Source organism: Pipistrellus kuhlii, unplaced genomic scaffold, assembly GCF_014108245.1.
Source record: "Pipistrellus kuhlii isolate mPipKuh1 unplaced genomic scaffold, mPipKuh1.p scaffold_m20_p_113, whole genome shotgun sequence".
In the NCBI taxonomy this organism is placed as follows: domain Eukaryota; kingdom Metazoa; phylum Chordata; class Mammalia; order Chiroptera; family Vespertilionidae; genus Pipistrellus; species Pipistrellus kuhlii.
In genome coordinates, this window is record NW_023425420.1 from 93,049 (window position 1) to 105,463 (window position 12,415).

The 12,415-nt window shown below is 55.4% G+C and overlaps 1 protein-coding gene across 1 annotated transcript in view; it reads left to right on the forward strand.

Moving 5' to 3' along the window:
• The first annotated feature begins 2,864 nt into the window (after positions 1 to 2,864).
• CUNH7orf50 (chromosome unknown C7orf50 homolog) overlaps positions 2,865 to 12,415 on the forward strand; it is a 58,414-nt gene continuing 48,863 nt past the window's right edge. Inside the window, exons 1-2 of the mRNA XM_045579751.1 lie at positions 2,865 to 2,959; positions 6,336 to 6,456. Of these exons, the coding sequence (XP_045435707.1) occupies positions 2,877 to 2,959; positions 6,336 to 6,456 (204 nt within the window). The 5' untranslated portion in view covers positions 2,865 to 2,876. The remainder of the gene's footprint in view (positions 2,960 to 6,335; positions 6,457 to 12,415) is intronic.

The following is a 12,415-nucleotide window of genomic DNA, read 5'->3' on the forward strand; positions in this document are numbered from 1 at the left end:
AGGGTGCGCCCCCTTTTATGGACCCAGTGGTATTGACCTAGGGTCCCCCCCATCCACCAGGAGCTCATCCTACCTAGTCCCATCTTCAGCGGCCCTGCATCCAGGAGAGGTCACATTCTCAGGCTCTGAGGGTTAGGGCTTCGCTACCATTTGGGACACAATTGAACCCATTCAGTAGTGTTGTTAACCAGAGGACTTCGACTTCTTTTGGTCAGTGAAGCATCTGCCTGTCGAATAGAGATGGGAGTTCCTTCCTTTTTAGTTACATTTGCTTGTTACACTCTGGTCTGCGGGCTCTGGGCTGACTGCTGCCCTCATTGCCTGAGGCTCTGGGGGAAGCTGGGAAGGGGTTGGCTGACTGGGTCTGACCTCTCTGCAGGTGTCAGCTGTGAGAGCCTCTGAGTCTGAACCACCGGGCCCCTTGAACACGCGGCCCTCCTCTCGGCTGGCTCAGTGACTCGGGTGTTAGTCCAGATGGCACGTGTGGGTCTAGTTGCTTTGGGGGGGGGGGGGGGGGCAGGCGGGCAGGGCCCTGGGTTATAGGTACAGTTGGTTCCTGAGCATTGTGATCCAGCAGCAATACCTGAGGGTTTCTGCAGCCTCGTGTTCGGCCGATGGGTGATCTGCACATCTCATTAATGGGGACTTGTGTAAGGGAGTCAGTCTTTTGTTCTTTCAGGTCGAAAGTGAGGTGATGATCCTGGGTCTGCTCCAGCTGCAGAGGCTGGTTTGGGGGTCCACTGATGAGAACGTGGTGCTCTGGCACTTTCATATTCGCACAGCACAGGTCTGAGGCTTCACACTTTCCCAGTGAAACATAAATCCTTTGATGAGCGATCCAAGGGCATCACACCCCGAGGCGGGTTAAATTGCTCTCTGCCCTCCCTCCCTCCAGATAAAAGGAATTGGCTTGAAGAGACAAGGGCCGAGCTGTTTGTCAGGCATGACTCTGAAGGAGCTTCCCCACCAAACAGCAGAGAGGTGGTCGCACTCGGCTTCCTCGTAGGCTTCTGTGGTGGACCCTGAGAATTTGCACGTCCAAGTTCCCGGGTAGTGCTGCTGCATCAGAGCTGCTGTGGTCACAGCCGGGACAGAGCACGTGGAAGGCGCCAGCGAGCCATTGACTTGATCCAGTTGTTAGGAAAGCTGTGAGTCTTGTTGGTAACTTGGGATGTGAACTGTACTTTTTGAACTGCAAGCCATGAGATCTGAGCATAGATCAGGTCTCATGAAAATGTCTGTCCAAGTTGAGAAGAAAACACTGGTTCTGAAAGCAATACCATTTTAAAAGTAAAATATCTCACTTAAAAAGTTACATGTTGAAATGTATTTTAGATATGATGGATTAAATGAAATACTAAAGTTTTTTCACTGGTTTCCATTTTGTTTTTCAACTGGCTACCAACAAGACATTTAAAAACAGGTGGGTGGCTGCATTCTGTCAGACAACACCGCTCCTTGATCCGCACACTGAAGGCAGCAGTCCCACACTTCTCAGAATAATCGTCCCCTGCCTCCTGTCTGTCCCTGCCTTCAGATGGGATTGGGGCGTCAGTGTCGCAGAGCTTTCTGGGAGCACCAAGCACCCTGTATGTCCTCGTGCAGGTGCTCCAGGGTGTGCCCCTGCTCCTGTCCCTCCGCAGCACCGAGGTCTTGCTCTCTTCTTTGCATCCACAAGGACCGAGGCTCTGGTCTGCCTTCCTGCCCAGCCTCTCACCAGTGGCTCCAGATAGGACGTGAGGGTGTATGGGGTGTGTGCCCATAGGGTAAGCCCACCACACTGGACACTCACACAGTGCCAGCATTAATATTCTGGAAGTTTGGGGAGTTCCTTTAGTGTCAGGAGTCTGTGCATGTTGAGTAAAGCCTGAGCATTAAGTAGGTTGGTGCTCCATCTCTGCCCAGGGCAGGAAGCTTTTTTTTTGGCGGAGTTGTAAAGCCCAGTGGGAGTTTTTTTGTGTTGTTTTTAAAAATATATTATGGATTTGAGAGAGGAAGGGAGAGGGAGAGATAGCAGAAGGATCAATGATAGAGAATTATTGATTGGTTGCCTCCTGCACACTCCCTGTTGGGGATGGAGCCAGCAATCAAACCCAGATATGACGAGAATCAAACCCAGAACCCTCAGTCCACAGGCAATACTCTACCCACTGAGCCAAACTGGCGAGGGCCCAGTGGGAGCAGTGGAATAGCTCTTTCTGTAGTCATTAACATTGGACACACTCTCACACCTGTGGCCCAGAAATTCTGAGTATGTGCCTTGCAGAGACTCATGCCTGCACATTCCTGTCCAGCCGTCACCCTTCTCAGTTCTCATTTTAGCAGTGGGCCACACAAGCTGTCTTCCTTTCCTCCCATTCTCAGTGTCTGGACTGTTAAATATTTCTAAAAACCAAAGAACGAGGATTTAACTCTGGCATCTACAGTCCGGATGCCTAATTTTACCGGCTTCGAATCAGATACATAACACTCGCAGACATGGCTCTACTGCATTTGAAAACCTTCGCACACGTGTAATGGTGACGTTTAAACATGATACACAGTTTAAATTACGTCATTTATCAAACAATTTATACACATTTGTAACGTTTGAGATGAATCCCCGTGGACCACAACAGGCGTCGTTCATTCATTCAAGTCCCAAGGGGCCAGCACCCGGCGGTCTCCCAGCCTCAGGACAGCCGAGCCCCAGGCCAGAAACCGCGGAGCGGGGCCCACACCCCGCGGCCGCACGAAGGGAGGGGTTGCCTGGCAACTGGCGGCTCCCAGCGACTAGCGGCGTCCAGAGATGACGCTACGGGCCCGCGCCCAGCCCCGCCCCCTGGAAGCCGCCGCTTGCTATTGGTCGGCCGAGAGGCGGAGGCGGGTCTCGTCCAATGGGCGGCGCCGCTGCGGAGGGCGGGACGGCGTTACCTGGGCGCCGGGTCTGCCGGAAGCCGGCGTCGGCGGCCACGCGCAGGTAGGCGAGCGCGGCGGAGTCTCCGAGCCGGGCGGCCGCCGCGTGGGGGCGTGGGCCGGGAGGAGCGCCCGCGGGGCGGCGGGAGGGCCAGGCGGAGCCTCGGCGGCCTGGGGGCGGGCCGCGGGGACCTCGCGCGGCGGTGGCCGGCGGAGCGCCCGGGGCGGCACGCGTGAGGGGACGGGCCCCAGCGGCGCGGAGAGCGAGGTGAGCGCGGGGCGGGCGGGCGGGCGGGAGAGGCCGCACGGGACCTGCAGGCGCCGAGGGCGCCCCTTCTCCGGTGCAGCGGCACTTGGGGTCTTCCCGCGGAGTGAGGCGGTGCAGGGGGGACTGGCGGGCCGGGGGCCTGTCTGTCGGTGTGTCGCTGGGTACTTTTGCCCAGCCTGGAGTTTTCTCGGGCAGGCATTTAAAAAATAGATATTCTCTTGATCTCAGAGAGGAAGGGAGAGACAGACGGAAACATCCACGATGAGAGAAAAACACGCCTCACACTGGGGATCCAGCTTAACCGGGGCGTGTGCCCTAACCAGGAATCGAACCCGTGACCTGCATAGGTCAGGGCCCAACCACTGAGCACAGCGGCAGGGCTCGGGCAGGCATTTTTTGGGAGGATTGGGGTCATTATTGAGGGTGCGGCCTGGAACTGTTTTGTTCGGGTCTTACCCGCTGAGGTGGAGATGGAGTGGAGCCGGGCCAGAGATGGAGTTGGCGCTGGGATGGCGGGGAGCGCCCTTGGGTGGCTGGCTGGGGTGTGAGGGACGGCCCTGGAGGTTTCTCCGGAGAAGGAAGCAGTGGGAGATGTGGGACCTTGTGGTTGTTGATTCCTTGGCAGGGAAGGAAGAGGGTGCGGGAGGCGGGGGTGTGCCCCAGCACCCAAGAACAGCATTGGGCCTTGTGGGAGCCTGCACGGTTTCCATGGTAACGGGAGGACAGGGCCCAAGATGAGGAGCTTGTGGCAGTTGGGTGATAGGGAGTTAAGGTCTTCTGCTGAGAACGGAGGAGGGACAGGGAAGGTTAGGCGAGGTGAACGCAGACCGCTGGTGCTGGGCAGTGGCCGCAGTTGGGAGAAGTGGTGGGATTCCTGGGGGGTATTGGAGATTGCCCTGGGGCTGGGTGGCCCACCAGCCTGGTCCTGGGGACTTCGGCCAGCGGGAGCAGGCCCTGGAGTGGGGGTTTAGCTGGAGAGGAGCTGAGCGTGTGTGTAAGGGCGGGACGAATGATGGTCGTGGACATGCATGTGGACGTGGAATGAAGAGCGAGGAGGATTGCAGAGGTGGTGAGCTGGAAAGAGCCAGAGAGATGGGAGGTGGGCTTGGTGGGTGGGATAACTGGGTTTAGAGTTTGGCTGGAGGGTAGGGGGGACGGAGTAGAGTCAGGGAGCAGAAGAGCAAGCGTTGGAGGCCATTGGTCTAGGTGGGCAAGCCTGAACTTGGAATAGTCCTGCGTCAACGTGGGCAGAGCACAGACACCGCCCTGGGCGCAGGGACTGGCCTCTGACCCTCCCGGAGGGACTCTGTCTTGGGAGCTGGGAGGTGCCCTTCCCCATGACACAGTGGCTGGCCGTTGCCGTGAGAGGGCGCTCTGGGTCCTCCGCATCCTCCCAGAGCTCAGTTATCCCCTGTCTGACTAGCCGGGCGGAAGTGGCATGGCCTGTGATTGGCACTTCCCAAATGGTCAGTGGTGTTGAGCATCTTTCCATGTGCTTATTAGCCATTTAAGTATCTTTGGGAAATTTCATATTCAAATCTCTTTGCCCATTTTTAAATAAGGCTATTTGTCTTTTCTTTTTTTTCCTGAGTTGCAAGAGTTCTCACACATTCTGGATACAGGTCTCTGGTCAGGTATATGACTTGCACGCATTTTCTCCAATTCTGTATGTAGGTTGCCTTTTTATTTTCTTGCATCATTTGCAGCACAAGCCTTTTTTTATTCTGACCAGTCACTCACCTGTTTTTTTCCTTTTGCTGCTTACAGTTTGGTGTCACATCTTAGAAGCTGTTGTCAGGCCATGAAGAGCTACTCCTAGGTTTTCTTTTTAAACTTTGATAGTTGAGCTCTCACAGTTGGGTGTTTTATCCTTTTTGAGTGAATTTTGTGTGTGGCGTGAGGTCCGGTCCGACTCCTTCCTTCTGCATGGGACGTCCAGTTGTCCCAGTCTCTGCTGAAGAGACTGCTCTTTCTCACCGGATGGTCTAAGCCCCTGTCGATAATCCACTAACTATGGGTGTCAGGAAATGTAGTTTTCTCTACAAGCATTGTCTCAGATTCACAAGTTGTCAGCTCTTGGAACTATTAAAAGAAACCTTTCTATAACATGGAAAAGTAGCCCTCCCCCCTTTTAGCAAATATGCTTAGTGATTAAACTTTTTGATGATGACTTGCAGAATGAATATAGATTTCACTTAACTTTTATAGTAACTGTTATGTAAATATTTGCTAAACTTTTCTTATTTCTTCGACAAGGTAATTGCTGGCAGAGTTCTTTGTCTTTTCAAAGCCCTTTTGTCAACAGTCTCTTATTCTTCCCAGGTTTCTTGTCACAGCGCTAATTATGCTTTTCAAGTCTACAGCCTTGAGAAATGCAAGATAAAACTGAGCTGTGAAAAATAGTTCCTGTAACCCCACCCCTTAGGCCAAGGTTTTGTTGATGCCCTTCAGACATTTTCATAGCTGGGGATATATATACAAAATTGGAGCTTTCTCTATTGTTATTTCAGCATTTTCTTAAAAACAAAATTGGACAATACTACAATAGTGTTCTACATTTTTAATTCTATATCTTAACACGTTCTCATTTGTTGTGATTTTTATTTTATTTTTTTTATTTTATTTTTTTTTTAAATATATTTTATTGATTTTGTACAGAGAGGAAGGGATAGAGATAGAGAGTTAGAAACATCGATGAGAGAGAGTCATCGATCAGTTGCCTCTTGCACACCCCCCACTGGGGATATGCCCGCAACCAAGGTACATGCCCTTGACTGGAATCGAACCCGGGTCCCTTCAGTCCCCAAGCCGACGCTCTATCCATTGAGCCAAACCGGTCCCGGCATTTGTTGTGATTTTTAAAAGATGTTTTTATTAATTTCAGAGAGATGAAGAGAGAGAGAAATAGCATTGATGAGAGAGACTGATTGATTGGCTGCCTCCTGCCCTACCCTGCCGGGCGACGCTCAACCACTGAGCCGTACAGCTGGGCCACTGAGATTTTTGGATGGATTCCATTGCACTGGTTTATCCTGCTTGACTTACTCAGGCCTTGGCTGCTCTGTGACGGGGTCATTTCCACTAAAAGGAAGCGATGTGAAATGCACGCGTGTGTCTGCAGGCTGGTCACCACATGGCCACATGACCTCTCTTCCCTCTGCTTTCCGGGCAGGATGGCAGCGCAGAAGAGGAAAGCGCCCGGAGCGCCAGGCACGCCGGAGAGAAAGCGCAGGAAGGTGAAGAAGGCGGCGGCGGCGGCAGCTGCGCCAGGCTCCTCAGAGACCCGTCCTGAGGTGGGTGCAGCTGCGCGACTCACCTGGAGGGACAGGCCGGGGTGCTGCCGGCATCTGGTGGTGCAGAGGATGGCACTGTGACGTGTGGCGCCCGGTGTCCTCGGAAGCTCGTAGGACAGTAATCCCGCCCCTCGGGGTGGGACACATGACTGTCCTTGAGCCACCACACCTGTGTTTCCGGGGTTTGATGCTCCACACGGTGCCGGGTGTGAGGCTGGAGCGGGGCCTGTGGGCTGTGCACGCGGACCAGGGTGGCCTGGCACCCAGGGGAGACCGGAGCGGCCAGGGAGCTGTGCATGGGAATTGGCGTCTACAGTGCCGTATCGAGCAGCGTGTGATCCTCCACGGCAGAGCGTGCCGGGTCTGCGCCACCACGTGCCGAGTGAGATGGTGCTTCGCTGCTGCCGCCCCTCTCGCCCCTGGTGTGGGGCGGTCAGAGCACACGATGCACCAGTCACCGGCGGGCAGGTTTGCTGAGGGTCATGCAGTGCTGGGGGGTAACCACACCAGTGAGCTGGGTGCAGTGCCGTGTGGTCCCGCCTCGGGTCAGTGATCTGATTCCCATGAACTGGACAGCTGGACGCTCTGGAGTGGCCGCGGCTGCTCCCTAACTCCGGCTGGGAAGCCCTCGCTGGGCCAGGGCTTGTTGCTGGCGGCTGTTTGTTCCCTCCACATCCCATTTCAGAGCGGCCAGTGGTGGTGCCCAGGGCTCTTGCCCAGGGCAGGGACAGGCAGCCTCTGTTCAGGACATGGGGAGGGTCATGGCGCAGGGGGACAGGGGCAGGAGAGCAGGCGCGCTGAACCTCGGAGCAGACGTCAGCACGAGAGTGTGTGGCATCGGGGCCGGGAATGGGCTCCCGGGGCCACCGTGAGAGCCTGGAGGTGCTGCAGGGTCTGACGACGGGTCGGGTCGCTCCAGGCCTCATCCCGGGAGGCAGCTCTGCTCTCAGGAGGCAGCGTGCACCAGTTTGGCCGGCCGACTGGGCGCAGAGGGAGGGCAGGGGTGTGCCAAGAAGGTGCCTGGCTTAGCCGGGCTGTGGGGCAAGAAGCCAGGCCAGCACCCAGGACCCCACTGGTCCTGCACCCTGAGGACCTACAAGGTCGGGACTCGTGGAGGCCCAGGCCACTCTCCTGCTCCCACGGCCCTGGGTGAAGAACCCTGCTTTGTGGCCGCCCGCCTGGCTGCGGGTGCAGCCCCCCAGTCCTTGTGCCTCTGGCTCGCTCTTCTCCCCTCTCCACCCGGGTCCCGAGCCCCACATGGAAACTGCTTCCCACAGCCACGCAGGCTCCCGTGGCCCAGCACCACTTCCTGCGGTTCCCTCGGACTGTTCTGTGGCGCTCGCTGTTTTCTGCACCCTCCAGGCTCTGAGTGGATGCACTCGCGCCTGGGGTTGGGTTTTGTCCTCTGAGTCTCAGCTCCCCTCTCCTCCAGACTCCGCTGCCGCCGCGTCCCTCAGGACCCGAGTTACCATTTCTGCTGGGCGAACTGGGAGGGGGCGGTGCTCTTTTTGTTAAAGTGATTGTTTTCATTATTAAAGTTCACATTGGCTAAGAGAAATCTGTAAAGCGAAGGAGAAAAGCAAGCCTGTGGGTGGGTTTCTTCCGTCAGTGGTGCCCAGGTGTGCGCCGGTCTGCATCTCAGGGGCGTCCCGGGCCTTCGGTTCAGTGCCTGCCAGGTGCCAGGGGTCAGCGCAGAAGGCAGCCCAGCGGGAGAGAGCCCTACCGAGGCCGACGTAGCCCCAACTGGCCAGCAGGGGGCGCAGGGGCTGCTGATTTCCCCACAGGAGCTGGGGCCAGCAGGTCCGCGACTTGGAGGGTTTGGGGTGGGTCTCAGTTGGGTGCAGGGGCTTGTGTCCTCGAGACCCTTCCTGTCTGGTGAGGCCCGCCTCCCAGGGAGAGGAGACGGTGTTCCCGAGAACGCACCCTGCTCTCCGCTGACGGCACCGCTTCTCCGCTTGCTGGTTCTCCTGGGAAGTGGGGAAGAGGGCCGGCATTGCCGCGGGACAGCGGGCACCTCGGCACTGGGAGCGTGTGGAAAAGGACCGGCCCCCTGCCCGCCCTGTCCTGGAAGGACCTCTGGAATCCCGTGGAGAGGGGAGACGCCTCTGTCCCCGGGGCCCCGTGTTGTCCTCCGGAAATGTCTGGCTGGAAGGCCTGCCGGTCCCCGTGTGGTCACTTCCCACAGCACCAGCGCCGGGACCTGCGCCGGGTGGCCGAAGGCTCCCACACGGTATCACTTCATTGCCCCGGGGGTCCCCTAGTTAGAGTCTGCTCCCCAGCTCGGCCCGGCTGTCTGCTCATCTGGCTGGTGCAGCGTCCTCCAGGTCCATGCTGCGCCCCTGTGCTGCTCCGGTCCTGAGGGCCCTGCTCACTTCTCGGTTGGCTCAGCTCACTGGCCGTTAACATGCACTGGCCCTTGCGAGCCTGGACTAGGGAGAGGTGGGTTCGGGGAGGCCTCAGCGTCGCCGTGGTAACCATCTTGCAGAGGACTGAGAGCGAGAACCATTGGATGGGCTTCCAGGCCCCTGAGCGTGATGCCCTCCAGCAGGCCTCAGCATGCGCCCTGCCCTCCCCTTCCCGTTGCTGCTTTTTTAAGTGTGTGTTTATTGATTTCAGAGGTGGAAGAAGGGAGAGGGATAGAGAGAGAGAAACATTGTTGAAAGAGAGTCATCAATCGGCTGCCTCCTGCACGCCCTTACTGGGATGGAGCCCACAACCCAGGTATGTGCCTGACCCAGAATGGAATCAGTGATCTCTTGGTTCATGGGTCAACGCTAACCACTGAGCACCACCAGTCGGGCCTCAGGCGTCTTGAACCTTCCTCGTGAGCCTGAGCTTAGGGGCAGTACAGAACCAGGTCCTGTCCTGTCCAGAACCGGTCTCTTCCTTGAATGAAAGGGTTGCAAGGAGCAAATGTTCCATGAACACGATTTAGACGGGCTGCTGGCTCTAGTGTGTTTGGGGGTTAGGAGGGAGGGCTGGTGCTGGGTGACCTATTTCGCCCTCCCACCCCGCCCCGAGCACATGGGCAGCATGTCTGTTCTGCCCCAGACGCCCAGCCCCCGAGGAAGACAGCGCAGCTCCTGTCACCCTCGAGCTTGTCAAGGGTCTGTGCTTGGCGGTCGCCTGGGCCGAGCACCCTCTGCTGCTGTGAATAGCCTCGCTGCCTGGGGCGGCCTCAGGGCTCCTCCCGATCTCAGTCCCGGGAATCCCTGGTGGTGGCCAAGCACTCGCTCTTCCACTTACAAAGGCTTCTCAACGCTGGCCCTCAGCCGCCCTGATGCCGAGGGCCGAGGTGCCGGTGCTGGTGCTCAGGGAGACTGGGTCGCCTGCATAGTCACCTGTCCGGCCATAACGGAGGGACTCTCAGTTTCCTGGCTCCGGTTACCTGGAGACACCTGCCCCGGCTCCGTCAGGCACGGCTGAGAATTGTGGGCAGTGGGTGCAGCACCACGTAAGGAAGCACCGCTCTCTTGGCGTGGCTGTCCACTGAGTGGCGGGGAGGAGGCCCGAGGTGGGCCAGGCCGTCCGTCCTGCGTGTGGAGTGCGTCTGGCCCACAGTGACAGGGAACGTCTGGAAGGACAATAACCCCTTTCCCCCCAGAACGTGGTGGGCGCTCGCCGTCGCCAGTTGGTCCCCGTGCTCCCCGTGTGGTGGGCTGGGCTGAGCCGGTGGTGGTTGTAGAGCACATGTGTCAAACACAAGGCCCGCGGGCCAAATCCGTCCCGCCAGGCCTTGCAGTGTGGCCCGCACCGCGCTGTCATCACTGCACTCCGCTGCGTTTCCATCACAGTGACAGTTTATGACTGTTCAGTAAACCATTCGGCCCGCGATTTAGGCTGGATTTTAGATTTTGGCCCCTTCTCTGATTGAGTTCGACACCCCTATTGTAGAGGAAGGAAGCAGGTGCCTCTCTTGGGCGGCGTTTGTCATCTTGGAAACCCAGCCAGTTACGTGGACACGAAGCTGCAGGCTCTTGCAAAGCAGCCGAGAGGCCGTGAACTCGATGCCGGGGCCTCGGCCCGAGCCAGACGCCCTCACACAGTGGTGTTGCCACAGAAACGTTGCTGGTCTGGCAGGGGCTCTGTCCTGGCGGGGGAGGGGCTGCTAGTCCTGCCCAGCAGCTCCCTGGGAGCCGGGGCTGTCTTCTCTTCGCAGTTTCCTCTCCCATTGTTTTTGTTTTCTACTCTGACTGCTGAGCACGGGCTGCCAGGCCTGGAATTGTAACTGACAGACGTGGGCTGGGCGGGACCAGGGACAAGGAGCCAAGTGCGAGACCAGGGTCAGTGATTTCCCTGCAGTTGTAGCCATTGCCCTGGAAACAGTGTCCATATCCTGGGATGTACCCCTGGAGGGGTGGCAGGGCGGGGCCTGCACCCCGAGTCTGATGAATCTGATGCCTGACCCCAGGGGCCCCGCTCCACAACCCCGTCCTTTACTCTAAGGCAGCTGGGCCTGCCTGTCTGCAGGCTTCTGGCTGTGCTAACTTGTGGGAGAAGGGCTGTATAGTTCACACTTCAGAGCTCACTAGTGAAACAGTTTCAGTCACTTGTAACAAGGGCCCAGGGCCTAGATTCGTGCACAAAGTAAATTAGTTAGAAGAAAAACTTTAACTTCGCTATTCACCCTTTCTCTATAATAGAAGTGTCAACCAAATTCACCATCAACAATGACAGATCGAAACACACGTGTTCGATTGGCACCAGCAAGAGCTTTATATGTATCATGCATGTGTGAGACAATTTAGCTTTTTATAGATATAGGGCAAACTTGCTTATTTAGCTGCTTTCTGATGCAGCTAAACTTTTTCCAGCCCAGTGAAGCACTCCAACTTCTTTTTCAGGTAATTGTCAGCAACACAGCAGGAAATATTGACAACGAAGCAGATTATTACTGTAGATCACTCAGAGAGAACAAAGGGTGAAATATTTAACTGCAGTAGTGTCTGACTATATTCTGTGCAGTGACAAAAAACCTGAAGTCATTTTCAAGGTCTACCATTTCTTACTTCTGTTCAGTCAGGTCAAGTTTCTAAGCTTTCTAAATCTGCGTTTTCTGGCTAACGAAAATAAAATAGGATTCCACCAAGTCTCCTATCTGCCTTCTCCAGATCAAATGAGATGAGGCACGGGCAAACGCTTCACAAACATTTGGTTAAAGTGTGAAATGTCTGCACCTGGCTATAAAGCAAGTCGTGTTCCTGGGCTGAAGAAACTGTATGAAGGCTAGTCCCTAGGGAGAGGAAGCCAGGTGTTGCTACGTGATGTCATCACCCAGAGACTTAACCTATTAGCCTTTTATCGTGCAACAATGGGCTTTCCTTCCCCTGGCTGCCGGCACCACCTTCGCTCTGGCTAGAGCAACCTTTTCGATCCACCCAGAGCTTCCTTTCTGCCTTCCCACGCTGCCCAGAGGCCCGGAGTGGCTGGGGTGGTGCGGAATGCCATCTTTATTGAGTTAATTTGCATGCTCACTCCTGATTGGCTGGTGGGCGTCGTGAAGGTACGGTCAATTAGCATATTGCTCTTTTGTTAGTGTAGATAGAATAGATTGCCATTTGTCTTTCTCCCGTTAGTTTCCTTATCACATCTTTTGCCTGTTTCTCTTTTGTTATCTTTTTTAAAAAAAGACTTTTTTGTGTATATATTATGCATACTTCCTCCCAATTTGTTTCATGGTTTTTGGTGATAATATTCTTAGGAGCTTTTTATGACAGGTGAATTTAAAATTAATTTTTTTTTTATTGAGGTTTAATTGACATAACATTAGCTTCAGGTATTACAACATAATGCTTATTAAGAAGTCTTTTTTCTAGTTAATTATAAACACATTTTCTTACATGTTTTTCTTTGAGTTTGATTTTTTTTTTTCTTTTATCGATTTCACATAGGAATGGAGAGGAAGAGAGAGAAACATCAATGATGAGAAGGAATCATTGATTGGCCTGCTTCCTGCACC